The 25,986-nt window shown below is 41.9% G+C and overlaps 2 protein-coding genes across 2 annotated transcripts; both read left to right on the top strand.

Moving 5' to 3' along the window:
• The first annotated feature begins 493 nt into the window (after positions 1-493).
• On the top strand, positions 494-6,666 carry LOC148065348 (alpha-2,8-sialyltransferase 8F-like). The gene is made up of 8 exons (XM_087808383.1): positions 494-513; positions 673-747; positions 877-1,003; positions 2,461-2,573; positions 2,631-2,723; positions 2,792-3,215; positions 6,091-6,210; positions 6,397-6,666. The coding sequence occupies exons 1-8, from the start codon at positions 494-496 to the stop codon at positions 6,664-6,666; spliced, it is 1,242 nt and encodes a 413-aa protein (XP_087664509.1).
• On the top strand, positions 5,060-22,245 carry LOC148065349 (alpha-2,8-sialyltransferase 8F-like). Its single transcript, XM_087810150.1, has 7 exons — positions 5,060-5,121; positions 15,275-15,346; positions 15,855-15,929; positions 20,435-20,561; positions 20,678-20,790; positions 20,855-20,947; positions 21,021-22,245. The coding sequence occupies exons 2-7, from the start codon at positions 15,300-15,302 to the stop codon at positions 21,457-21,459; spliced, it is 894 nt and encodes a 297-aa protein (XP_087666276.1). The 5' UTR covers positions 5,060-5,121; positions 15,275-15,299; the 3' UTR covers positions 21,460-22,245.
• The last annotated feature ends 3,741 nt before the right edge of the window (positions 22,246-25,986 follow it).

The raw sequence follows: 25,986 nt of genomic DNA on the forward strand, positions 1-25,986 counted from the left end.
TTCATCTTCTGCCTGACACATGAGAAAGTTTTGGGGGATTTTATTGTTAAAGGGACAGTGCACAAACAACAATTCGTCAAATACAAATATTTAATAATTAAATCTAGTTGACACATAACTATACAATAAATAAACAATTATCTGTCTGAAGCATATGTTGACAGACATACATTTTTGTGTCGTCCAGTTTCAGGGTGTTTTTTCTGTAACTAAATTATTTCGACTGAAAGCTGAAAATATACTTTCGGCCATTTTCCAACAAAAATTGATTAATTAATTCATTTTCTACCGCTTATTTATTTATGGAGGTTGCAGGGGGGGTTGTCCCAGTATCTTCGGACGAGAGGCGGGGGACAGCCTGAACAGGACGTCAGTCAGTCACAGGGCACACAAAGACATACAACCACTGACACACACACTCATACCTAAAAAATATTGCCCAAGTTCCTAATCAACCTCTGTATGTATTTGGACTGTGGGAGGAAACCGGAGCATGGAAACGCAACAGGGGAGGTTTTTTTTGTCCCATTGGCCATAGATTTGACACATGTGATTTAAAATATTGGAGGGACGGAGGAATGGATGGATGGATGCTAATGTGTGTTGTTGTATGTGAGCTCACATCAACATGATTAACCTATACAAATGTTTTGTGCACAAACTGACTCACAGGGCACTTGTCGATAATACAGTAAAACTTTATTCTAAAACCTGGAGGCGGAACAAGCAGAATTACCGGGATTTCAGGTAAGTTAAGATCTGTAACATTTGTAAGATTGGCCAACGGGAACACAGAGTTTTAAACTGACTTGATGCAGTTTGTCTGCAAATTTAAATGGTGTGAATTTAAGTGCGAAAACATAACATACATTGCAGATCCTCGCTGCACATGCAGTGCAATGCCTTTGACAATGGGATTGTCACTCAGACTAACTCTCCTGTTGGAACACACATCACACAAGCTTACGTGGTGAAAGAGTCCCTCTATAAACAACTACCAAAGGTGAGCATGATCAACAACATCTTCACATGAATTGGTCCTCAGAAAAGTAACTGTAGGTTATGTTATATTATAGCCACTTGGCTAAGTTTCCAGTGTCTAATATACTTGAAGTGTTTTATTCAAGCTCAGAACTATAAGATTTGGTAACATGGACCCATAGAACACAGATAAACTGTACAACAGAGCCACTGAGGTCTTCATGAGAAAAGAAGGATACATTTAATTTTCAACAACGTATGCGACATGGAGGAGATCCACGTCATTTGTATTTTAAAGGGCAAATAATGTTAAATGTCAACTCTTCTGACTGACTCACTTCAAATGTTGAAGTATTCCTCTCCAAGTTGCAGTAAGGCACTCATCATGACCAAGTTTTGAAGTTAATACTTTATAACGAGAGGTTATGCTGACACTTAATCAACAAATGAGTTTCCCTTTAATATGTTTTGAGATTTTATTTTATTAGTACTCAATCGATGGTATCACAGTTCATTCATTTTGTACCACTTTATCCCTTATGGAGGTTGCGGGGGAGACTAGAGTCTATCCCAGTTTCATTGAGCGAGAGGCAGGGGACACCCTGGACAGGAAAACAGTCTGTTGCAGGGCACACAAAGACAGACAACAATTCACACACTCATACCTACTGTAAGGAAATGACAACTTTACTGTAATCAATCATCTAGATTTAACACACATTTCAAATAGTCACTTGATTCACTGATAATCTTTCATATTCAATTCATATTAAATAATCATTGCATTGCATCCATTCACTGCAACAACTCAGGTTCACAGGCCCAGGTCGGATAAAGCCTTTCACACACTGAGAAAGATTAAACAATCCCAGATTCCCAGCAATTCTGTGGGAACCTGTTTGAGAACTCACACTGAAAGACACAACAGTCCAGCAAGTCGCTGGGAATAGATTCTCTCTAGAAGACATCAACCTTTGCTACATTTCCAAGATGACCACGTGCGGCGGCCTTCTTAGAATCAAGTGTTTACAGTTACTGAGTAACCGTGTGCCCTGGTAACACAGTTAAAAGGCAAAAATGCTTCAAATTTAAAAATGAATTTGGATCCACACATTTTTTTTCAGAAATAACAGCTCACAGCTTCACTAACACAAGTAATGAACAAACTTTGTGTAACTTTGAATATATTTTGGTGTACTTTAAGTAGTTGTTGATTAATATATTTAAATAGGCTTAATTTTTAAAAAAATTTGATCTATGATCTTGATTTTCTTAGTTTCTGTATGATACACCAGCCATGGTGGCAAATTGACGCTATCGTGAGGTGGATTTGTTAAGGTTGGACTAAGTATGACGTCACTGCTGGCCTAGGGCTGAAATGCATGGCCCACCACTGGAATAAGGCAAATCAAACAGGACATAATTTACAATATTTGATGACCAATGTTTGAATTTATTCTTAATTTATGACTTTCTTAGGAACATCCATTTTTAAATAAAACATGGGACAAGTGTTCTGTTGTTGGAAATGGAGGAATCCTCCTTGACAGCTGCTGTGGCAGGAAAATAGATTCAGCTGATTTTGTCATCAGGTAAGATTAAAAGTTAATTTAATTGAAAAAAAAAAAAGAAGTTTCGTTTTTATTTAGGTGCAACTTACCTCCATTGGGAAAAGACTTTGAAGACCATGTGGGCACCAAGTCTAACCTTGTGACTTCCAACCCAACCATATTTTTAAAACTGTAAGTGACGCTTGCTGTCTTTGTATATTTTATGTAGTGTCTTTCTCTAACTTAACTTTATATTGTAGGAGAAACCACACAGCGTTATTGAAGAGGTTTAAACCATTTGGCGACTCCATGATTCTGATACCTGCTTTCGGCTATCTGTCCTCTTTGGCCTTCAAAACCGTCCGCACTCTGAAACAATTGAATAATCCATCTCGCCCTGTTTACTTTAACCCTAGTTATTTGTCTAAGCTCACTCAGTTTTGGCGCTCCAGAGGTGTGAATGCTAAACTCAGCAGTGGTTTAATAATGGTAAGCATGGCTCTGGAGGTTTGTAAAGAAGTACATGTGTATGGATTTTGGCCCTTACCAATTCATCCCTTTGGACTTCATTTCTTGCCACATCACTACTATGATGATACACTCCCGAAATTCCATAAAATGTCAGTAGAGTTTAAATATTTGCTAGATCTACATACACAGGGAGTAATCAGACTGCATCTGGAGGTCTGTGAAAATTAGTTTTCTTTATTTTACATTACATGTCGTTGACTCGTAGAGTGACTGCTAAAAAATCTTTTTTTTTCAGTATCCTTTTGTCATGGAGTTCTTTTTAAAGAAAACTTGTATTTGCAACACTGCAATACATATAGAGTATTGAAATATTTATTGATTGAAGAATCTTGTGTTTGTTGAACTCCATAACAGGCCTGTGTGTTATATTACATAATATTACAATTTACTTGATGTATTTTTTCTTTAAATGTATTTATTTTAGTTTTTGTAATACAAATAAAAACTAAAAAGGTGAAAGGTTAAATGTATATTGGGCACATCTTTCTGGAGAACTCGAGTGCAAGACTACCAAGTTAGATACATTTTAAACTGTAAGTACTTAGACAATGAAATAAAGTTGTTTAAATGTGTGTGTTGAGTTATAGTCCGTTTTTTCTGCATTACTTAAGAGGTGTCATTTTTCTCTCCGCGATCAGAACAAACAAAGTTTAATAAGTTAACTACTGTGCGTTCATTTATGATCAATATTGATCGTTAATGTAACTGATGTGAACATCAACATGGCCACTGAGTGCCGCCAAATGGATGAACCAGCTGATTCGGACGTACTTGACCTACAGACCTTGTGGGAATTATGAATGTTTTACCGCTCTTTTCAGTGTTGATACATATTGACTTTGATGTGGAAAGGTTGCTAAGCACTTTTTTTTGTGGATAAACCCCATTAGTACATCAGTCCCCTGATGTCTAGAAAATGTACACAATATAAACAAACGATTAATTTTATTCCTTATCTTTTATAAAGTTTATGCTTTAAGACTTAAAGAGATATTACATTATTGGTCATGTAAATAAAGTTTTGTTGTTGAATTCAACGCACATGCACAATTTTTCTGATTTCTCAGATTGTACAAATTAAGACATGGGCCAATGTGCCTGTGCATACGTTTCTTCAGGGATTGCGCAAATTTCCCAGATCGCACACGGACGAATCCACATACGCCAAATGCCTTTTTCAAATCAATAGCAGCACATTTTTCGACCATTTCAGGGATTTGGTTTGCGTTCATGGTTTCCACTCCGACTGCTTTTCTGTCTTTAAGAAAGTGGCCTCCCCATGCTTTAGTTATTGGGAAGTGAGACAGGGTCCTCTGTCCATTGATATTCATCATCTGTGTGTTTACTTTTTATCTAATCTCCTAGACACATTACTTTCTCCCTAATCTCTCTCCAGCATTGTTTTTGGGTTATTTGGTTTTCAAATGTATTTCAAATATATATCTTAAATTCAACATTTTTATATAAAGTCAATCTCTCAAGCTATAATGTTTATATTTATTCTATAAACCCTGTTCAAACAATAAAAACTATCAATATGTATACATATGAATGTAACATAACACAAAGATCACTCATCAACCATCAACATTAAAGAACACTATCATATAATGTATCTGGATTTAATTAACAACATAGCAACTCATGCAAAACAATTCAAAAGGGAAACTGAGAACAGAGCTGAACAACAAGTAGATCCTGATCTACCGGTAAGTCACAAATAGGTTAGGTGAAAAAAAACAAAAACAAGAATGATCGCCCTCATGCCTTGTTTTTTTTCATTTTTATAGTTCATAACTATTGTTAGCTTATATCTGTGATATACTTTGTTCATAAAAACATTTATAATCACTATTTAAAATAAGACGATGGGGCTTACACTAGAAAAGTAATGGGAGGATCTTTAATAAAGGGGTGGAGTATAGGCAATTTGTTTGCCCACAGTAGAGAGAGAGCATAGTGTCAAATCACCTGAAGCAGCAATGAAGACCATTTCACTAGCAATTTTTGGTTTGGGAATCATTGGAGCAGCCGTTTTATGGATTATATCTGATCAAATGTGAGTGTTTTTCTTATATTTATTCTTGAACATAGAAATTGACCTTTGAAAAATCACTACAGCTTTTTTTTCTGACGACATCCATTGTTATAAAACTTTATTAGGATCCTTACAACTTCCTTTTTTTTCCTTGTTGAGGTCAAAATACAAAAATGATGTTATTGGATGGGTTGCATCATATATTTGGACTTTAACTTTCATTAATGTTCTGATTACAATGTTATATTTTAAACCAAGTAGCTAAGAAATGCTTTGGTTGTAATAATTGTAAAACACACACCCACACACATAAGATAAAAATAAAGTGTTGTCTACCTATCTAACTATACATACTCTTGTATACGGTTCATAAATAAATTCACATCCTTACCCAAACAACTTCTCATTTACAATGTAATCCTGAAACACCAAAAGTATATTTCAATTAATTTATTAAAGGACCATGTATATTAGAAACATCAGCGTTATTGTCTTTTTTGTATTTAAACACCAGCAGAATGGATTTGAAATAAAATCTAGCCCTTCAGATTTTAATTTAGAGTTTGTTTACGTCCAAATCAGGTGAACGGTGTATGGATCAATGTGTTCATATACAGTTTCAATCAAAATTATTCAACCCCCAATGCAAACAAGGTTTATAAGAAAAATGTACAAATGAGCAACCATTTGCAATAAACAAACCAAATGGAACAATACAAATGGCTCAACACAGTTAATATTACAAGCAGTTTCACCAAATTCAACACAAAATAAACAAATATCTGTTGATGGTGATGTTGTATAGCATGTTACAAATATGGCTAAGTTAAGAGAATTGTCCACAAAGTTCAGAGAAGAGATCCTTGCCTTACATAAACAAGGAAAAGCTTACAAAAAGATAGCAAGGTCACGGAAGGTTCCTACAGGTGGAAGCATAGTTGGTAAGTTTAAAGTGAAAGGAACAGTGGCTACACTACCTGGATGTGGCAGAAAGAAGAAGTCATCAATGGTTGCTACGTGAGGAGGCAGGTGGTTAAAAATCCTCGACTGACTGCGGAAGGCCTGCAGCAAGACTTGGTGGCAGCAGGCACTGAGTTTTCGGAGTCCACAGTAAGGCGCACACTAAATGCTGAAGGGCCCCATGCCCGAATTCCAAGACGTACACTACTGACCCAAAGACACAAGAAAAGTCAGCTTCAATTTGCTAAACATTATATTGAAAAGCCAAAGAGTTTTTGGGATTCTGTTCTTTGGAGCGATGGAACAAAACTGGAACTTTTTGTGCCTATGAATCAGTGGTATGTCTGGAGGAGGAAGAATGCGGAGAAGAACACCCTGCCTACAGTAAAGCATGGTGGTAGCTCAGAAATGTTCTGGGGCTGTTTTGCTTCCTCTGGCACTGGAAACCTGCAGCGTGTAGAGGGCAAGATGGATTCCATCAAGTATCAGAAAATCCTGGGAGAAAATGTCGTGCTGTCTGTGAGGAAGCTGAAGCATGGACGTCATTGGACCTTCCAACAGGACTGCCAGGGTGCGGAAGGAAACCCAGGCGCAGAAAGTTTCTGATTGTCAAACTTGACAGATTTATTAGCAGCAGGCAGAGGGATCATCACAGGTAGTCCAGCAAAATACATCCGACAGGTACGATATCCAGAAAAACAGGTCAAGGGCACAGGCAGGCAGAAAAACGAGGAGACGTACCAGGGTCAAAACCGGGAAGGCGAAACAATCTCGAATAGGGAGTCTAAAACGTGAAACACAAACTAGACGAACACGGTACAACATGTGTGACGAACCGACAAAGACTGAGGGAGAGTAAGCAGAATATGAAGGCTGCCAGCAATCACTGGCAACAAGACAGGTGGAGACAATAACAATCAGCAGGGGGAGGGACCGGAAAGGAAACCCCTTAGTTATCTATCATAACCTCAGGTTCTACGAATTGGTGCGAAGCCCTCTTATGGCTTCGCTATTGGTTTACCCCGAGGCACCGCCTCGTCTCTGAGAAAGCTTAATGAACTCGCCACCCAGCAGGGGGCAGTCCACTTCCTATAAAGGCGGGAAACACCCGCCGCACTTCCTCCAACTGAAAACTCTGCGAGAAGGGCGGCCGCTGGGCGACGAGGTTAGAGGGCTTCGCACCAATTCGTAGAACCTGAGGTTATGATAGATAACTCAGGGGTTCTACGTCATTGGTGCTCCACCCTCTAACGGCTTCGCTATTGGTTTAACCCAAAGGCGAAGCCTGACGGGATAAATGTACCCCCAGCTGGACGCCGCTCCTGGAGCAGCATCGCTAGGGCCCCACCAGCCCAGTATCCAAGTCTACTGGAGCCGTGGGCCTCGAGGGGGGCACAGCAGTGCTCAAAACTGTATGAGCTACTGATCCCGCCGTCACGTCGAGGAGATAGGCCTTAGCAAAGGTAGACGTGAACGCCCAAGAGGCAGCTGAGCAGATATCCTCTGCTGCCACACCCTACAAAAGAGCCACTGAGGCTGCCACACCACGGGTGGAATGTGCCCTCAGACCGCTAGGAGCGGTTCCAACCGCTGCTTGGTAGGCCCGGATAATGGCCGATCTCACCCAATGAGAAAACCTCTGGGAGGAGATCGCCTCTCCCCGTCGGCATCTACCGTGGCAGACAAAAAGGGCATCAGAGCGCCTAAACACGGCCACCCGCCGCAAGTAACAGGCCAACGCCCTCACTGGACACAACAGGTGAAGACGTTCCTGACCCGGGTCCGAGTGGGGCGGCGGATGAAAGGCCTGCAGCGTGATGGTCGACGCCCGGAACAAGGAACTCAGAATCTTTGGGTGGAACGCTGGGTTAGGACGCAAAGACACCGAAGACTCCTGGACGCCAAAGGAAAGACACTCAGGGCTAATGGAGAGAGCACAAAGCTCACTCGCTCTCTTTGTGGTTGTTAGTGCCAGAAGGAGCGATACCTTGAAAGACAAGATATCCAGTGGGACTTGGTCAAGAGGCTCAAAGGTCAGCCTGTGAGAGAGTCCAGTACCAACTGGAGATCCCACTGAGGGCTGGAAGGCCTTGCAGGAGGTTGAAGCCTGCAGGCACCCCGCAAGAAACGTGCCACCAGAGGGTGGGCGCGAGCCGAAGCACCCTCAAACCCGACATGCCTCGTCGCTATGGCTGACGCGAACATTCTCAGTGTCGCCACAGTCCGTCCGCTATCCAGCAAATGTTGCAGGAAAGACAGGATAGCGGAGACCAAACAGGAGCTGGGGTCCAAGGACCTGTCTGAACACCAGCGGGAGAAAATCCCCCACTTTGAGGCATAAAGCCTGCGTGTTGACGGGGCCCGGGCGTTCTCCAGCGTGTGGTCCAAAGTCCCGCTCAGCTCGTCCCGTGCAGGAGCCACACCTTGAGAGGCCGGCCCAGCACCGGGGGCGCTGTCAGAGTCCCCCCTGCCTGACACAGGGCAGCGGGGGCCCAAGGGATGGCCCACGGGGCCCCGACCGCTATGCGCACCAGCTATGGGAACCAGAGTGCCCCCGGGGAGTCTGGTGCTACTAGTATCAACCTCAGCCCCTCCCGCCTCGCCCTCCGAACCAAGGGGAGAAGGAGCCGCGGAGGAGGGAAGGCGAACAGTAGACCGTCCGGCCAACTCGAATGGGCTAAAGCGTCCACGCCTAGTGGGGGGCAATCCGATGCCCTGAGGGAGAACCAGAGAGGACATTTGAAGTTCTCCTTGCTGGCGAAGAGGTCTGCAACCGGGTGACCGAACCGAGACCAGATCTCGCTCGCCACTGCCTCGGACAGACCCCATTCGTCCTGGACGGCCCCCCTCGACAGTCTGTCCGCTACTGCATTCAGCTCGCCTGGTACATGCTGAGCTCTGAGCGAAAGCAGGTGACGGTCTGCCCACAGCCAAATCTTCTTTGCCACACTCAGAAGGGCTGGGGATCTGACTCCACCTTGGCGGTTTATGTACGCCACGGCGGTGGAGCTGTCGGATAGCACTAGGACGTTGGACCGTGACAGTTGGGGAGAGAGGTGAAGCAGGACGTTGTAAATCGCCTTCAGCTCTAGCCAGTTTATGTGTCTGAGCACCGGTCTGCTCCAGACCCCGTTGGCATAGGCCTGACCCGAGGTGCCTCCCCAACCTGTCAGAGAAGCGTCTGTGAACACCTGAGTGTAATGAAGGACGCAACCCAATGGAACTCTCCGTCTGAGGTTGGCTAGAGAGTTCCAAAACTGGAGCGGGAAGGCGCACTTTCCGACCTTGTTCCCGCTTGAGGTCTAGCTTGAGACGACCAAACCATCTCTGAAGCTCCCTCATATGCAGCAAGCCCAGCCGAACTACCGTGTGAGCTGCTGCCATGAGCTCCAGGAGGGACATAACAGTACCTGCTGTTGTCACATGACACCGAGCTTCCAGCAACTGTGTTGTCAGTCGGAGAATGGGCTGGATACGCACGTCCGGGAGGTGCGCGTATCCCTCCTCCGAGTTCAACAGTACCCCCAGGTAAACTAACTGTTGAACTGGAGTCAGAGCGCTCTTGCTGAGGTTCACCGTGAACCCCAGGGTGGCAATATGGCTCAACACCTTCTGTGTGTGAGCATAACTTTTTGCCTCTGACCTGGCAAGGATCAACCAGTCGTCAAGATCCTTACCCCACTCACTCTTAATGGCTCCATTGCCGCTTCCACACACTTGGTGAAGGTCCTGGGTGCCAGAGTGTAGCCGAGCGGAAGTCGAGTGTATTGAAACACACGATCCTCGAGGGCGAAACGCAAGTACTTTCGATGTCTCTTGACTATCGGTATGTGAAAGTACGCGTCTGTCAGGTCTATAGATGTCATCCAATCTCCTGGACTTACACCTGAGAGCAGTTTCTTGACCGTCAACATGCGAAACGGGCGGGTAGCTATGAATTTGTTCAAATAGCTGAGGTCCAGAATGGGCCTCCAACCCCCGGTCTTCTTCGGCACTAGGAAGTACCGGGAGTAAAACCCTTGCTGTGTCTCAAATCGCATACTAGCGTACTAAAAGTTAGTATTTTTAGTACGTTAGTGTGTCTCAATTCTTAGTATGCGAAATTTAGTGCGCCATGCATACTAAATTGGCGTACTAACACGCCCACAAAACTAGCATGGTTCGATGGACACTAACCATACTAAACAGCCGCCATTTTAGTGACGTTTTAAACGGAAGTTACGTCATATATAAATGCATATATATGCATATACTTAAATGTGTATTTTCAGCAGCAGTAGGAGGATAAACACGTCTTCGCTGCTGATACCAGCTTAAATATCTCGAGATTATTTAGATTCTCATATTTTTTCTTTATTTCTTTTTCCAAAGTTGCAATACGTGCTGCCAGCAGGTGGCGGCGATAGCGTTCAAACAGCTGCTTGAAACATCGTTAAATAGAAGTAGAAGAAGAAGCTGTCATGTGATTTCCGGTTAGTGTGTAGCTTCAGGGTTTGATTTGAGACATACTATCTGCGGAGAATTTGCGTACTAGTTAGTATGCATACTAAACTGATGCATACTAACTTCTAGCATACTAAGATTAGTATGCGATTTGAGACACAGCACCTGTCATCATCTCGGCTGCAGGAACCAGTTCTACGACCTCCTTCTGCAGCAGAGTAGACACCTCGTTTCTCAAACAGGATAATTTCTCCTGCTCCGCCACACGATTCCAGGGAATCCCTGAAAAACGCGGGGGTTGACAGGCAAATTGGAGCGCATAGCCCCGCCTGATTACTCCCCCCAGCAATTTGGAATGAAGTAAAACCAGGCGACTCCAAGCCGAATAGTGTTCTGTCAGAATCGCAGCCCTGGCGAACTTTGGGTTGTCCTCCGGCCCGCCCCCACGAACGTCCAAGAGCGGGCCGTAGACGAAAGGGCATCACACAAGCCGCGTCTGTATCTCTTGAATCAACAGAGCACGTACTCGAGTTGGATTCACTAGAACCCCCACTCTCATACATAAAATCCGGCTCTGTGGGAGAAACGCGCAAGTGCGCGTGAGAAACCTCAGATGCGTGTCGTGCGTGTTCCCTTTCCCCCCCGGAAGTCTTCCCAACTCCCTGAGCACTTCTTAGTGTCACCGGAGCTGACAAAACCCGCGATGTGGAGGAATGTGCTGGAGAATTAAACCGGAGCTGATGTGAGTTTAGAATAGGTTGCGCGCGCGTCGGCACCGCATCACTCACCAGGTCCCTTACATTCTCAAGCTCCGCTGGCGGTCCTGACCTGCTCATCACTCGTGAGATCCGACCGCCACGCACCTCTCCAGTTGATTGACCAGAAGAGGCGGAAGCTCCTCGCCCTTGCCTGGTCTCAGAACGGCGAAAAAACTCGCGCGTAAAAGCACCATGTTGCGTCAGTTCCATGGCGTTTCCTCTTTTCCGCCGCCATACGTGACGTCCTCCACGGTGCCAGTGCTTGTTGACAGCACTGTGGGGGAAGGAACAACCTCCGGTCAACATAGACACGTCCGGACTAGTTCCACTCACCTCAGCTATCAAGCTCTGTCGGGCACGAGCGCTGGTTGACGCGGAAGTAAACACAGCTGACTCAGCAGGTCTCGCGGACCTCTGCGCTTCTGTAAACAAAACATATGTGGTTGGAGTCTGCCCCTCATTCGTGTGGACAGACTCCGTTATTACAGTCTCGGCATGAACCGGACTAAGGGGTTTAAAACCTCCTTCGAACTGTGTTCTGAGAGGAAACTCACGCCGTCTATGAACGGCGGAGCATGTTAGCTTAGCATTAGCGGCGAAAGTTTCTAATGACGCCTGTGAATACGTCACACTCACAGGCGGAAACACATGCACACTACTAACATCACTCTCAGAACGAACCACAGAAACGTCATACGTTTTCTTCGTTTTATTCACATAAATCCCTTTAAAGGAGTAGGGGGGAGGAGGGCTCCCCCGAGAAGACTCCTCGCCGCCTCTGCGTCCTCGCCACCGCTGGCTCCGCTGCGGCTGCTGGCTCCGCTGCGGCTGCTGGCTCCGCTGCGGCTGCTGGCTCCGCTGCGGCTGCTGGATCCCGCTGCGGATCCCGGCGACGCTCGCTCGTCGCCCGCCGCGGCTGTTGCCGTTTTTGCTGGTGCTGCTGGGGTGGCTGGCTCTGGTGACGCTTTTAGTGAACTGGAAGCCTTTGCCCATGAGGAATGGGCTAAGATTTCCCAGGAACGCTGCCAGAAGCTGGTGTCTTGCTTTGCATCACGTTTGCAGCAGATCATAACAGCAAAAGGGTGCTCTACTAAGTATTAAAGTTGCTTATCATGAAGGGGTTGAATAATTTTGAAATTGCAGTGGTCATTAAAAATGAGATGTTGTGTTGTATTTGGAGAAACCACTTGTAATATTGTGTTGGGCTATCTTAGTTGCTCATCCTTGATTTGTTTTTTGCAAACAGTTGCTAAATTGTACATTTTTCCAATAAACCTTGTTTGCAGGGGGGGGTTAATCATTTTGATTGCAACTGTATTGTGCTTAACACTCACCAAAAGATAAGGACAGATCATTCCATCATCAGATGTATTTTACTCCCTCATTGTCCCATTAACAAAACTTAAAGGGGTTAAGATAATTTAAATGATCTTGCGATAGACTCTCAATATGACATGCCCCGACAGTTGTGATGCAAGCCAACTGAAACCCATCACAGAGACAGAGCTTACAGGCTTAGTTCACCCAAAATGTATTCATTTTCTAATCACGTCACTTCCAGAGTAGACAGAAGTATTTCCTGTCTGCTTTGCATGTTATTCTTTGAACCTCTGCCATAAACAAGCTTAAGTATAGTTTTTCCGGAACAATTCTTATTTTCGATTCATCAATACAGATTGGACATTACATACGAGCAGTATGGAGGATTTTGGATATTTTTAAGTTTCTGTTTGGACAAAGATGAAAGCTGTCCGACTTGGATGCGCAACAGGACTCAGACACAGAGAAGGATGGTTTAACAGTATTTTAATATTTTCAAAAAGGTCAAACAAAAAAAATGTAAAGGACCATGCATGGGGCTCACCTTGGTAGGCTTTACTTGGCTGACATGGAACGTAGGGTGGACACGGAGGGACCGTGGCAGACGCAGGCAAACCGCGACCCGGCCTATGATCTTGGAAATGGGGAATGGACCAACAAACGTCGGCACCAGCTTTCTCAAAGGGACCCTCAGGTGGAAGTTCTTGGTTGAAAGCCAGACTTTCTGGCCTGGCTGGTAGGCGGGAGCGGGTCGTCTCCTGCGGTTAGCTATTCTCTTAACCCGGTCCCCTTGGTGTATGAGGACCTTCCGGGCGGCTGCCCACGAGTGTCGGCAGCGGCGGATCATGGTATGAGCAGAGGGCATGGACACTTCTTGTTCTTGGTCTGCAAAAACAGGGGGCTCGGAGCTATACACACATTTGAATGGTGAAAACACTGTGGCTGAGGTGGGCAAAGGTTTCCAATGAAACTGCGTTTTCGTGGAGAGGAGCTGCTGTTGCGCTGAAGCCTCTGATGAACCGCCTACAAAAGTTAGCAAGTAGTCTATACAACCTCTAAGAGAACTGTCTTTCTTCTTCCCAAAAAATAAATCTGCTCCGGCTGCTGACGAGGATGGAAGTCCCGACCTCAGTGAGGTTTCAATGTAGTCTTTAATGGCCTCCCTCTCTGGGCCGGAGACAGAGTAAAGACGATTTAGGAATGGGATTAAGTCTATGGTGCAGTTGTAAGGTCTGAGGGGAGGCAAAGACATGGCCCTGGTTTTACTAAAAACCCCACGGAGGTGGTGGTAGTAGGCTGGCACAGAGTTCAGGTATGCATACCCCCAGTGGTTCCGTGGTCTATATAGAGTTATAGTAAAAAGTTATTTGCCATTAAGAGCCCTGGCCTTGATGGGTCTTAACAAAGTTTCAGATTTCAGACCCAACTTGCCTGCTAGTTCCCCATCGATTTAACTCTCATCCGCCCCCAATTCTATGAGTGCAGTCAGACCTGTGGTGATGGCGTGGTGCGTTACCTTTATGCCCATAAGGTTCTGCGGATCAGTTGCCATTAGCTGACTCACCACCAGAGGTCTCTTGAATGGGCAGGAGGCGACCGTGGGGGTTAGACTCCCCACAGTAGAAACATTGGCTCTTCCGCTGACGTCGTCGGCGCTCCTCCTGCGTTAGTCGGGCCCGGCCAAGCTGCATGGGTTCATCCTCCACAGCCATGGGGAGGGTGTGATACGGCTCTGAAGGAGTGCAATAGGCATTCGGCCAAACTGGTGCTTGAGAGCGTAGAGACCTCCCCGAAGTCGATTCACCATCTTGTTGTTGCCGGAGTTCCCGAACCCGGTTGTCCGTCTGGATGGCTAGGGCGATAAGTGAGTCCAGGTCCGGCGGTACCAGCAGTTCTTGTAAGGGTGGCGCCAAATCTCTTCAGGAACTCGTCCTATAGTGCGTTAGAGTTCCACCCGCTCTCCGCCGCCAGAGTGCGGAAGTGGATGGCATAATCACAGACATATCTTTTGTTCGGCCTTATTCCACTTAACTCTCTAGCCTTCCCTCTTTCCATACTAACTGGGTCAAATGTTCTCATGAGAGCAGTCTTAAAGTGTGTGAATGAACTGCATAGTGGAGACTCTGGCGCCCACTCTGCCTCAGGCCATGCTTTCGCTCTTCCTATCAGATAGGAAAGTAGAAATTGCAATCCTTGATCAGTCTATAGTGAATGCATAGGGGGAAAGTTCAAAGTGTATGGAGCAGTCTAAAAAGGAACAAATTACTCTGTAAATAATCCCAACCCTTGGTCAACATGAGGGTGAGAAGAAAATTTGTGAAATTTGAATTTTAGAATTTAGAATTAGAATTAAACACAAAATTGGAAGACCACAGGGAATAACTATGGAGTGAAGAACCCCTGCCTCACATCAGTTGGAACATCCTCCAGTAGTGCGTGGGTGTCAAAGTTACATAGCACAAGATCCTCCGACTTTGACACTTAATTTGTGCTGGGCACAATGAATCAAAAATACATTCTCCAAAATGAAAGATTTGTTGTAGTAACTTCACTCATCAAGCAAATGGACAAGGACAACCATACTTAATGTTAGTGCAGTCAATCAGTTGGCTGCTGAGACATCTTGGGCCCAGATATATACATATTATACAATGTTCTGATTAAATAATTTGTTTTCTCTGTTTCCTGAGCAGTATAATCCATTATGAACCTCCAAGGATGCTGAGAAAACCTATTAGGGCTGAGAAGTTTTGCAAAGGCTGCAGGTAAGTGTTCTACATCTGCATAACAAAAGTCTACAAGGGCACATTGTCATCAGGGATGTCCACCCTTGTAGATTTAAACAAGGGGTGTCAAACTCAATCAAACAAGGGTCCAAAATCCGTTAGCCACCGAAATCACGTGCCAAACAGTTTTTTCATTTTGTTTGCCATTCTGTCATTAACAGGAAGTATGACTCCCATTTTCTTTTATTTTTGGAGGCTCAATATTATGTTAATTAATATTATATGTGTTTGTCCTACTCTATCAAACACTCACCAAGTAAAATCCCTTCCTTGACCATCATTTCACGGTATTGGGACTTCTCTTTACAACTGTTAACATCAATAAGCTGTGTTCTCTAGTTTATATTAAATACTGGTTTCTTAAAATGTCAAGATATCAACAACAACATTAATCTACTTTGGATTTTGGATTGGCTCTTGGAATCTGTTGCCCTGGAGCATTGAAATTGGATAGTTGATAGATGGAATAATGTCACATTTGTTACAGGGCACTCATCAGTAATGCACTGGAACTGTATTCTAAAACCTGGAGGTGGGACAAGGAGCATTACCAGGATTTCAGGTAAGCATGTTCACATCCAACCAGGGCCTGTCTTGTACAGTTTGGCCAATAGGGACACAGAGTGTAGTCATTACAATGAAAGCCTGTTATAACAGGTTTAAAGGGTTTCAAATTTGGAGGTACAGTAGATGTCGTCGTGATTTTGATCTCTTTAGGCAGACCGTTCACCGAGAAAGGCTACGTCACTCTTAGATTTAAGTATGGAACTATCAGCAGTGAGGCAGATTTTAGGGTCCTACCTAGTGTGTTGGATGTCAACGCTTTATTCAGGAGCAAGACTGAAAAAGAAGGTCTTAGAAGGTTAATAATAAGATCATAAAGTCAAATCTGAGATTTAAAGGAAGCCAGTGCAGCAAAGACAAAATTGGGGTTTTGTTGAGAGTTAGGATGCTAACATACCTTAAGAGAGTGATTGCTCATTGATATACACAATTGATGATATGTGATCAATTTATACATTTAGTTGGGGTTTTAGAATGTACTAGTAAAACCTCCTAACCTCAATAGCCAAATTCTGATTTACTGCAACAATTTGAGAAAGTATACACTTTCCTCTCAATGTTGGTTTTCAATAGAGCAAAAAAAAAGCAAGAAAAGATAATTCAGTTTTTTTAGACAAATCATTACACTGATTTAATTCAATTGTATTCTCTGTCTCTATGATTCTATAAAATGTACTAAACACAAGTTTAACCTTTTTTATAAAAGCACAGTAATGAAAATGTGCAGATTATATGACCTGCAACCCAGGTTCATTGCGCTAAAAATAATTTAATATATCACAGCTTTTTTTTCTACAGATTGCTTGAGACTGAAGTTAACCCAAGCAATGGTACGAAGATTCGAACGATTCAATTTTAACATTGTACTTATTGCCAATTGCACCAATTTGCCAATACAAAAATGCTAGAGCAAATGAAATCCAATGCACAGTGAATCTACTGATGCAGCCCATCTCATTTATTTGTATCAATGCACCGATGGGAATCGATAAATCTCCACTTCTCTATTCAATTCAATTCAATTCAATTCAATTGTATTTAAAGTGTCTTATCATAACAAAGTTATCTCAAGACACTATACAGTTGAAGTAAGACTACAGTTGATTAAGGAAAAATAGATCCCAGCAATTCCACAAAGAGCAAGAAGCGAAACACTGTACAGTGAGCTGTACAGTGAGCTATGCCGAGGAAAAACTTCCTTTTAGAAGGCAGAAACCTCGCTTTGACCGGCCGGGAGGAAGGATGGGGGGGTAGACAGATGGATAAGGAGAGGAGTGAGGGAAATTATAGTGAGAAAAAAAAGAGGAGAGTGTAGGAGAGTCCATGGAGGTGCTGGAGAGAACTTCGGGATCTGATGACATGCTGAAGATCCTGGATCAGCACCAGCTCTGGAGGTGGAGCCCTGGGGCTCCGGGAGAGAAATAAAAAGGTGTGGGTTTAAACTGCACAGGTGATGAATGTAATGCAGAAAAGAAGGATATACAGAGCTCGGTGTCTAAAACTCCTCCAGCATTCTCAGCCTATAGCAGCTAAGATAAACAGTTAAGTTAGTTATAGGCTTTATCGAAAAGTAAGGTTTTAAGATTGTTTTTAAACATAGAGAGGGTGTCTGCCCTCCGGACTGAAGCCGGTAGTTGGTTCCAGAGCAGAGGGGCTTGAAAACTGAAAGCTCTGGCTCCAAATCTACATTTAGAGATTTGTGGTATAATAATAGATCAGAGTTTAAGGATCGTAAAGTCCTAGAAGGTTGGTAAGTTTGGATTAAATCTTTAATGTATGTTGGTGCTAAACCATGTAAGGCTTTATAGGTTAGGAGAAGGATTTTAAATTGTATTCTAAATTCTACAGGAAGCCAATGTAGGGAAGACAGCACAGGGGAAATGTGTTCGCGCCTCTTAGTCTTAGTCAGGACACGAGCTGCAGAGTTCTGAATGACTTGATATCTGTAATACATAAAATGGTTAAAACTCGAGTCTGTTTCTGTCGCTCCAACACGACGTCACGTCCGGGTGTTAATACTTTGCTTTATGGAGAGAAAAGGTCAAATGCAGAGTGTACAGGTCGTTTATTCGCCGCTTCAAGTCAAACAAAGATACAAACTTTTACGATCGATCTAACATACAGGACTGTAGTTGTGTTAGCTGATTTCTTTCATCTGGCTTCATGGATAAGTAGAGTTGGGTGTCATCAGCATAACAGTGAAAGTTTATAGAGTGTCTTCTGATCAAGTCCCCTAGTGGGAGCATATAGATTGTGAATAGTATTGGACCAAGAACAGAACCTTGTGGGACACAATAGCTGACCTGAGTGTGTGTAGATGAGAGGTGGTTGACATGTACATAGTGTGTTCTATCCGACAGGTAAGATTTAAACCAGTTAAGAGCGGTTCCACGTATGCCTATATGGTTTTCTAGCCTCTGTCGAAGGATTTGGTGGTCAACAGTGTCAAATGCAGCACTGAGCTCTAGAAGAACAAGAACTGAAACATGGCCCTGATCAGAGGCCATCAGAGATCAGTAGGTCGTTACTAACTTTAACCAGAGCGGTCTCTGTGCTGTGGTGTTCCCTAAAACCAGACTGAAACACCTCAAATTGATCATTGTTTACTTGTTACCACTTTCTCCAGAAGTTTTGAAATGAAGACAAGATTAGAGATCGGCCTATAGTTAGTGAGAACCTCTGGATCAAGAGTGGGTTTTTTAAGCAGAGGTTTAATTACTGCAACTTTAAAAATCTGAGGCACATTGCCTGATGTTATTGACAAGTTAATAATGTCAAGTATGAAAATGCTAAGTAAGGGGAACAGTTCTTTAAGTAGCCATGTGGGAATAGGATCGAGAAGACACTTTGTTGACTTTGAGGAGGAAACAACCCGGGACAGCTGTTGAGGATTTACTGGTAGGAAGGAGTCAAAATATGTATCAGTCATAGTGTCTGTGTCCGATGAGGCTGCACCGGTTGTATTAGAAGAATCTAGGAGATCTTGAATCTTTCCTCTGATAGTTACAATTTTTTCATTCAAAAAGTTCATGAAAGCACTGCTACTGAGATGAGGAGGGATGGACTGCTCAATGGACTGATGGCTCTGTGTCAGCCTGGCTACAGTACTGAATAAGAACTTGGGGTTATTCTTATTTGCTTCTATAAGTGATGAGTAATAGCTAGCTCTGGCTTTGCGAAGAGATGCCTTGTATATTTTTAACTTATCCTGCTACTCCTGGTAGAATTCATTATGTTTTGATGGACGCCATTTCTTCTCTAGTCGTCTAGAATCCTGTTTTAATTTACGTGTTTCCTGAGTATACCAGGGAGCAAGACTACTTCTGTTAACAGTCTTTTGAGTTAGTGGTGCAATTAAGTCAAGTGTGTTATTCAACGAGCCTGTAAAACTGCCCACAAAGTTATCAATGTCAAGGTGACTATGGGTAGAGTTTCTTGACACACTGAGGCTAGGCATTTTACTGAGCACTGAGGGAATTTTTTCCTTAAATTTGGTAACGGCACTTTCAGACAGACATCTTTTGAGAGTGCTCCTGCTCTGTAGACTTGGGTCTTTTAAAATGAAATCAAAGGTTATTAATTGATGGTCAGAAAGAACTGAATTCTGAGGAGAGACAATAACATTTTTTTTTCACGTCCATATGCTATGACAAGATCTAATGTGTGCTTAAAACAGTGAGTTGGTTCATGTACATACTGAGAGAAACCAAATGACTCCAGGATAGAGTGAAATCCGCTAGCTAAGCTATCATGGACCATATCAACATGGATGTTAAAGTCACCAACAATCACTTTATCTGATTTAAGCACCAGGCTGGTCAGGAACTAATAATAATGATAATAATAATCATTCTAGATTAACACAATTATTTCCATATATTTTGCTCGTCACTCAACAAAAATAAAGAAAATCCCTCCAAATGCTGCTGTGAGATCCAGGACTTTATCCACTTAATGCGTTTTTTCTGCTATGTCTTTTTTTCTACAACAAGAAGACCAAGGGCTGACAATGCCAGTCGCTTCATATTAGTGTCGTTATCCATCGTATTTTTATTTTACTTTTCGTTCGAATAGTGTCAAAGCATTTGCAGTTTTCACTTCTTTGTGGTGTCAATACAGATGAGCGCGGGTGCAGCGCCACACGCTGTTATGGGGGAGAATAACGTCTCGCACATGAGCAGAACGTATACTTTTGGACATTTCAAGAGACATGCTTATGACGCAGAGTTGAAGCTCAAGGCAGTCAGTCATGCAAACGTTTGACTGCAGTTTCTTCTATTCTATGCGCCTTATAATCTGGTGCGCCCTACTTATGAAAACAGTTATAAAATAGGCCATTCATTGAAGGTGCACTTTATAATATGGTGTGCGGAAAATACGGTAGATAAATTACTTTTCATTAAGTGCTACTCATTTAAAATGACTTAACGTTGTTTGCTTTTGATTATATTAACAAGTTAAACGTATCAATTTAAAAGTCTAACAACATAACATACATTGCAGGTCCTCGCTGCACATGCAGTGCAATGCCTTTGACAATGGGATTGTCACTCAGGCTAACTCTCCTGTTGGAACACACATCACACAAGCTTATGTGGTAAAAGAGTCCCTCTATGAACAACTACCAAAGGTGAGCATGATCAATGCCGCCTTTAAATATATTGGGCAAATCCAACTGGACATTATTTTAATATTTTATAACTGATGATTGAAATAGATGATCAATTCATTAACACTTTTTTTTAGGAACATCCATTTTTAAATAAAACATGGGACACGTGTTCTGTGGTTGGAAATGGGGGAATCCTCTTTGACAGTAACTGTGGCAAGAAGATAGATTCAGCTGATTTTGTCATCAGGTAAGATATAAGGTTTCTTAAATGGAATAAATAAACAAGTAAAAATGCTTTCATCCTTTTTAAGGTGCAACTTACCTCCGATGGGAAATGTCTTTGAAGACCATGTGGGCGTAAAGTCTAACCTTGTGACTTCAAACCCAACCATTTTTCAAAAACTGTGAGTGAAGCTTGGTGGCTTTGTATTTTTTTTTTTACCCTATATCTTTCTCTAACTGAACTCTATTTTGTAGGAGAAACCACACAGCGTTATTGAAGAGGTTTAAACCATTTGGCGACTCCATGATTCTGATACCAGCTTTCGGTTATCTGTCCTCTTTGGCCTTCAAAACCGTCCGCACTCTGAAACAATTGAATAATCCATCCCACCCTGTTTACTTTAACCCTAGTTATTTGTCTAAGCTCACTCAGTTTTGGCGCTCCAGAGGTGTGAAAGCCAAACTCAGCAGTGGTTTAATAATGGTAAGCATGGCTCTGGAGGTTTGTAAAGAAGTACATGTGTATGGATTTTGGCCCTTCCCAATTCATCCCTTTGGACTTCATTTCTTGCCACATCACTACTATGATGATACACTCCCGAAATTCCATAAAATGTCAGTAGAGTTTAAATATTTGCTACATCTACATACACAGGGAGTAATCAGACTGCATCTGGAGATCTGTGAAAAGTAATTTTCTTTATTTTACACTACATTTTGTTGACTTGTACACTCACTGATAAAAATTCTTTTTTTTTCAGTTCTTTTTATAGAAAACTTGTATTTGCAACCCTCCAATACATATAGTATTGAAATATTTATTGATTGAAGAATCTTGTGTTTGTTGAACTCCATAACAGGCCTGTGTGTTATATTACATATAGGTACAATTTACTTCATGTATTTATTTTAGCTTTTGTATTACACATAAAAACGAAAAGGGGAAAGGTTAAATGCAATATTGGCCACATCTTTCTGGAGAACACGAGTGAAAAACTACCAAGTTAGATACATTTGAAACTGTAAGTACTTAGACAATGAAATACAGTTGTTAAAATGTGTGTGTTAAGTTAATGCGGAAAACCTGATTATAATTCAAGAGGCTCAGAGCAGTGTTTTAACTCAACTCACTTATTCATGTTGTTGTTGTTTTTTTTGCTTTAACGATGGTCGTTAACCTTCAAAAACATAACAGCAAAATATTATCTGATCATTAAAAGTACATCATGTTGATTTTATTAAGTCAATTGTTCTCTATGAAATCAATGCATTTTAGAACATATGGCAAATTAACAAATTCATGCATCAGATTTAATCAAATCAGGAATTAATCAAAATAAGGGATACATTACTCATATGCTGAATTACATTTAAACCATTATTTTACACCTTTATCTTTAAATACTTTTTTAATAAAGATTTCCTTACCTTGTATAAGATTACAATATTTAATTATTTTATATATTGATGTAGTTTCCAATGACGCAATCAATAAAGTTCAGCCTTAATTGACTTAAGGGATTCTGGACATACTGTACACCTGAACCATTTCCGATTTAGACACATTCCACTCCTTGGTGTTCGACTCTGTTCTTATGAAGATATCTTTTATTAGCAGGTTTATTTTGGGCCTAAAATTTGCAGGTATGGATGGTTGGCAATCATCAGTTTCGTTTTGTTTCCCTGAGACAGGCAGGAAGGTGGATAGGAACCACAGGACCCAAACGTTAGCGAGAACTGGCACACACATCTATTAGCATTCGAACGTATTGAAACAATACTGTATATTGTATCAGTACATGATCTTAGAAATCAGCAGCCCATGTGTGCTGCATTATATTCATAGTAGAAGACAAAACATCCAGGGGCCTCATGTACTAAGACGTTTGTAGATCTTCTACTAAATATATCCATAAGCTGAAATCCAGATGATGTCGCAGCACAAAAATATTCAGATGTATAAATCTGTGAGCAACAAGAATTTAGGCATTTTTCCTTGGTACATCCCAATCAACCTAGAATAAATCGCAGACTTGTTCGTCCCTTTCCACGCCCTTCTTTACATATTTAAATAATATTTAAATGAACAGAGTCCATAATTTTTCTCCCCGCGATCAAAACAAACAAAGTTTAATAAGTTAACTACTGTGTGTTGATTTATGATCAAAATTGATCATTAATGTAACTGATGTGAACATCTCAACATGGCCACTGAGTGCCGCCAAATGGTCGAACCAGCTGATTTGGGCGTACTTGACCTACAGACCATGCAGGAATTATGAACTTTGTACTGCTCTTTTCAGTGTTGATACATAATCACTTTGACGTGGAAAGGTTGTTAAGCACTTTTTTGTGCGTAAAAACCCCTTAGTACATCAGTACACACAAACACTAAATGATTAATTTTACTCCCTGTCCTTCATAAAGCGTATGCTTCAAGACTTGAAGAGACATTATGTTAGGTCATGTAAAAACATGCACAAATTGTTTGCTTATTTCTAAGTTTATACAAATTAAGACATGGGCCAATGTGCCTATGCATACGTTTCTTCAGGGATTGCAAATGCCTTTTTCACTTTCTCCAGACTTCTTCAGAGAAATCAATAGCAGCACCTTGTTCGGCCATTGCAGGGATTTGGTTTGCATTCATGGTTTCCACTCCGACTGCTTTTCTGTCTTTAAGAACGTGGCCTCCCCATGCTTTTGTTATTGGGAAGTGAGACAGGGTCTTCTGTCCATTGATATTCATCATCTGTGTGTTCATTTTTTATCTAATCTCCTAGACATATTACTTTCTACCTATTCTATCTCAAGCGTTGTTTTTTGGTTATTTGGTTTTCAAATGTATTTCAAATATATTTCTCAGATTCAACATTTTTATATAAAATCAATCTCTCAAGCTATAATGTTTATATGTATTCTATAAACCCTGTTAAACAATAAAAAACTACCATCAACATGTATACATACTAATGTAACTTAACTCAAACATCAACATTACAGAACACTATCATATAATGTATCTGGATTTAATTAATAACATAGCAACTCTCTTTCCCAGCCCATTCATGTAAAACTATTCAAAAGGGAAACTTAGAACAGAGCTGCACAACAACAAGATCCTGATCTACCGGTGAGTCACAAATATGTTAGGTGAAAATAAACAAAACAAGGATGATTGCCTTTTCATTTTTATAATTCATAACGATTGTTAGCTTTTATCTGTGATATACTTTGTTCATAAAAACATTTATAATCACTATTTAAAATAAGACGATGGGGCTTACACCAGAAAAGTAATGGGATGATCTTTTTTACTTCACGCTCAGTGAAAAATAAATAAGGGGTGGAGTTTAGGCAATTTGTTTGCCCACAGTAGAGAGAGCCTAGTGTCAAATAACACCTGAAGCAGTAATGAAGACCATTTACTAGCAATCATTGGAGCAGCTGTTTTATAGATTATATGTGATCAAATGTGAGTGTTTTTTCTTATTTTTATTCTTGAACATAGGAATTTAACATAAATCACTACAGCTTGTATTTCTGACGACATCCATCTTTATAAAACTTTATTAGGATCCTAACAACTTCCTATTTTTTCACTGTTGCTGTCAAAATACAGAGTGATATATTAATGGATAGATTGCATAATATATTTAGACTTTAACTTTCATTAATGTTCTGATTAACATTATATATTTTAAATAAATTATCTAAGAAATGTTTTGGTTGTAATCATTTTAACACACACCACCCCACACTCCAAAGTTTTATCTATCTTTACATACTCTTGTACCCAAACAACTTCTCATTTACAATGTAAGCCTGAAACGTATAATTCAATTTTTAAAGCACCATGCATATTATAAACATCAACGTTATTGTCTTTTTTTGTATTTAAACACCAGCAGAATGGATTTGAAATAAAAATGTAGCCCTATTTACGTCTAATCAGGTGAACAGTGTATGGATTAATGTGTTCATATAAAGTTGCAATCAAAATTATTCAACCCCCACCTTGGTAGGCTTTACTTGGCTCACATGGAACGTAGGGTGGACACGGAGGGACTGTGGCAGACGCAGGCGAACCACGACCGGGCCTATGATCTTGGTAATGGGGAATGGACCCACAAACCTCGGCGCCAGCTTCCTCGAAGGGACCCTCAGGTGGAGGTTCTTGGTTGAAAGCCAGACTTTCTGACCTGGCTGGTAGGCGGGAGCGGTCGTCTCCTGCGATCAGCTATTCTAATAACCCGATCCTCTTGGTGTATGAGGACCTTCCGGTCCCACGTGCATCGGCAGTGGGGGATCATGGCATGAGCCAACACGTCCTCACACCCGAGGCATCATACCGTCCGACGCCGTGCAATGCCCCTGGGCGTCACTAGGGTGACGGTATAGGGGGGACAAAAACGTTGGTTTTAGCCTACCCGGGTAACATTTGACGCGTCGCTCAACTCCTCGTTGCCATGGTAACGTGACGTGACGTGTCGCTGTTGTCATTTGGCTACCGTAATTCTAAAACTATGTAGCGCACTTGAAATGTCTAATGTCAACACTGCGATTCTACCCCCGATTGTGCTTAACGACCTTGACCACTTTGAGGTGGTACACGGCGACCATAAACCGGTAAAAAATGCTTAATTTGTATTTTTTTGAAGCTTGGATTGTTCACACATCGCGGAAGACAAGAGGCTCTCGCGGAGTAATACATGCTTAAAAGGTCCTGTAAAAGTGACTATATTGTATATTTTTAGGTGTTTCAACTCCACAATGTTGACATTGTTTTATGTTAAAATAAAGTCTGGATGTGCTATTTCGCTTGATAATCTTTATAATCTGGTGCGCTTTCCTATGAAAATAGAACCTTTCATTGAGATTGCGTGTATGGACATATGTTTTCTTTTTATTTAGCTGCGATCATGAGCGATCTACGTGACGTTTGTCAACAGTAATCGCGATCCTGCAGAGGTGACGTCACACACGCTAAAAAACGGGAGTTTAGAAAAACACACATTGACAAAGTAATGATCCAGTTCCTTATAAATGTTCCTTGTTTATTTAACTTGAAAAATGTGCATTTAATCTGTATTTGACCTCAATTGTTTTACACAGCTCAGGCGTAGAATCTGATCGTGTACGGAATAAAACCAGATATTGTGCTTGTTTGTTTAAAAGCGCTATGGAATACAATTGTAGATGTGTGCTTGTATAAAGACCG

Source organism: Callionymus lyra, chromosome 15 (assembly GCF_982586985.1).
Source record: "Callionymus lyra chromosome 15, fCalLyr1.hap1.1, whole genome shotgun sequence".
Taxonomy (NCBI): domain Eukaryota; kingdom Metazoa; phylum Chordata; class Actinopteri; order Syngnathiformes; family Callionymidae; genus Callionymus; species Callionymus lyra.

What these genes read in the sequence shown, in the direction of transcription:
- LOC148065348 (XM_087808383.1), top strand. Translation starts at nt 494, where the DNA reads ATGGAAACGCAACAGGGGAG. An exon ending in CAGAATTACCGGGATTTCAG is followed by an intron (nt 748 to 876) that starts GTAAGTTAAGAT and finishes CATACATTGCAG; the next exon opens with ATCCTCGCTGCACATGCAGT. An exon ending in CCAACCATATTTTTAAAACT is followed by an intron (nt 2,724 to 2,791) that starts GTAAGTGACGCT and finishes TTTATATTGTAG; the next exon opens with GAGAAACCACACAGCGTTAT.
- LOC148065349 (XM_087810150.1), top strand. Translation starts at nt 15,300, where the DNA reads ATGCTGAGAAAACCTATTAGGGCTGAGAAGTTTTGCAAAGGCTGCAG. An exon ending in AAGTTTTGCAAAGGCTGCAG is followed by an intron (nt 15,347 to 15,854) that starts GTAAGTGTTCTA and finishes CATTTGTTACAG; the next exon opens with GGCACTCATCAGTAATGCAC. An exon ending in CCAACCATTTTTCAAAAACT is followed by an intron (nt 20,948 to 21,020) that starts GTGAGTGAAGCT and finishes TCTATTTTGTAG; the next exon opens with GAGAAACCACACAGCGTTAT.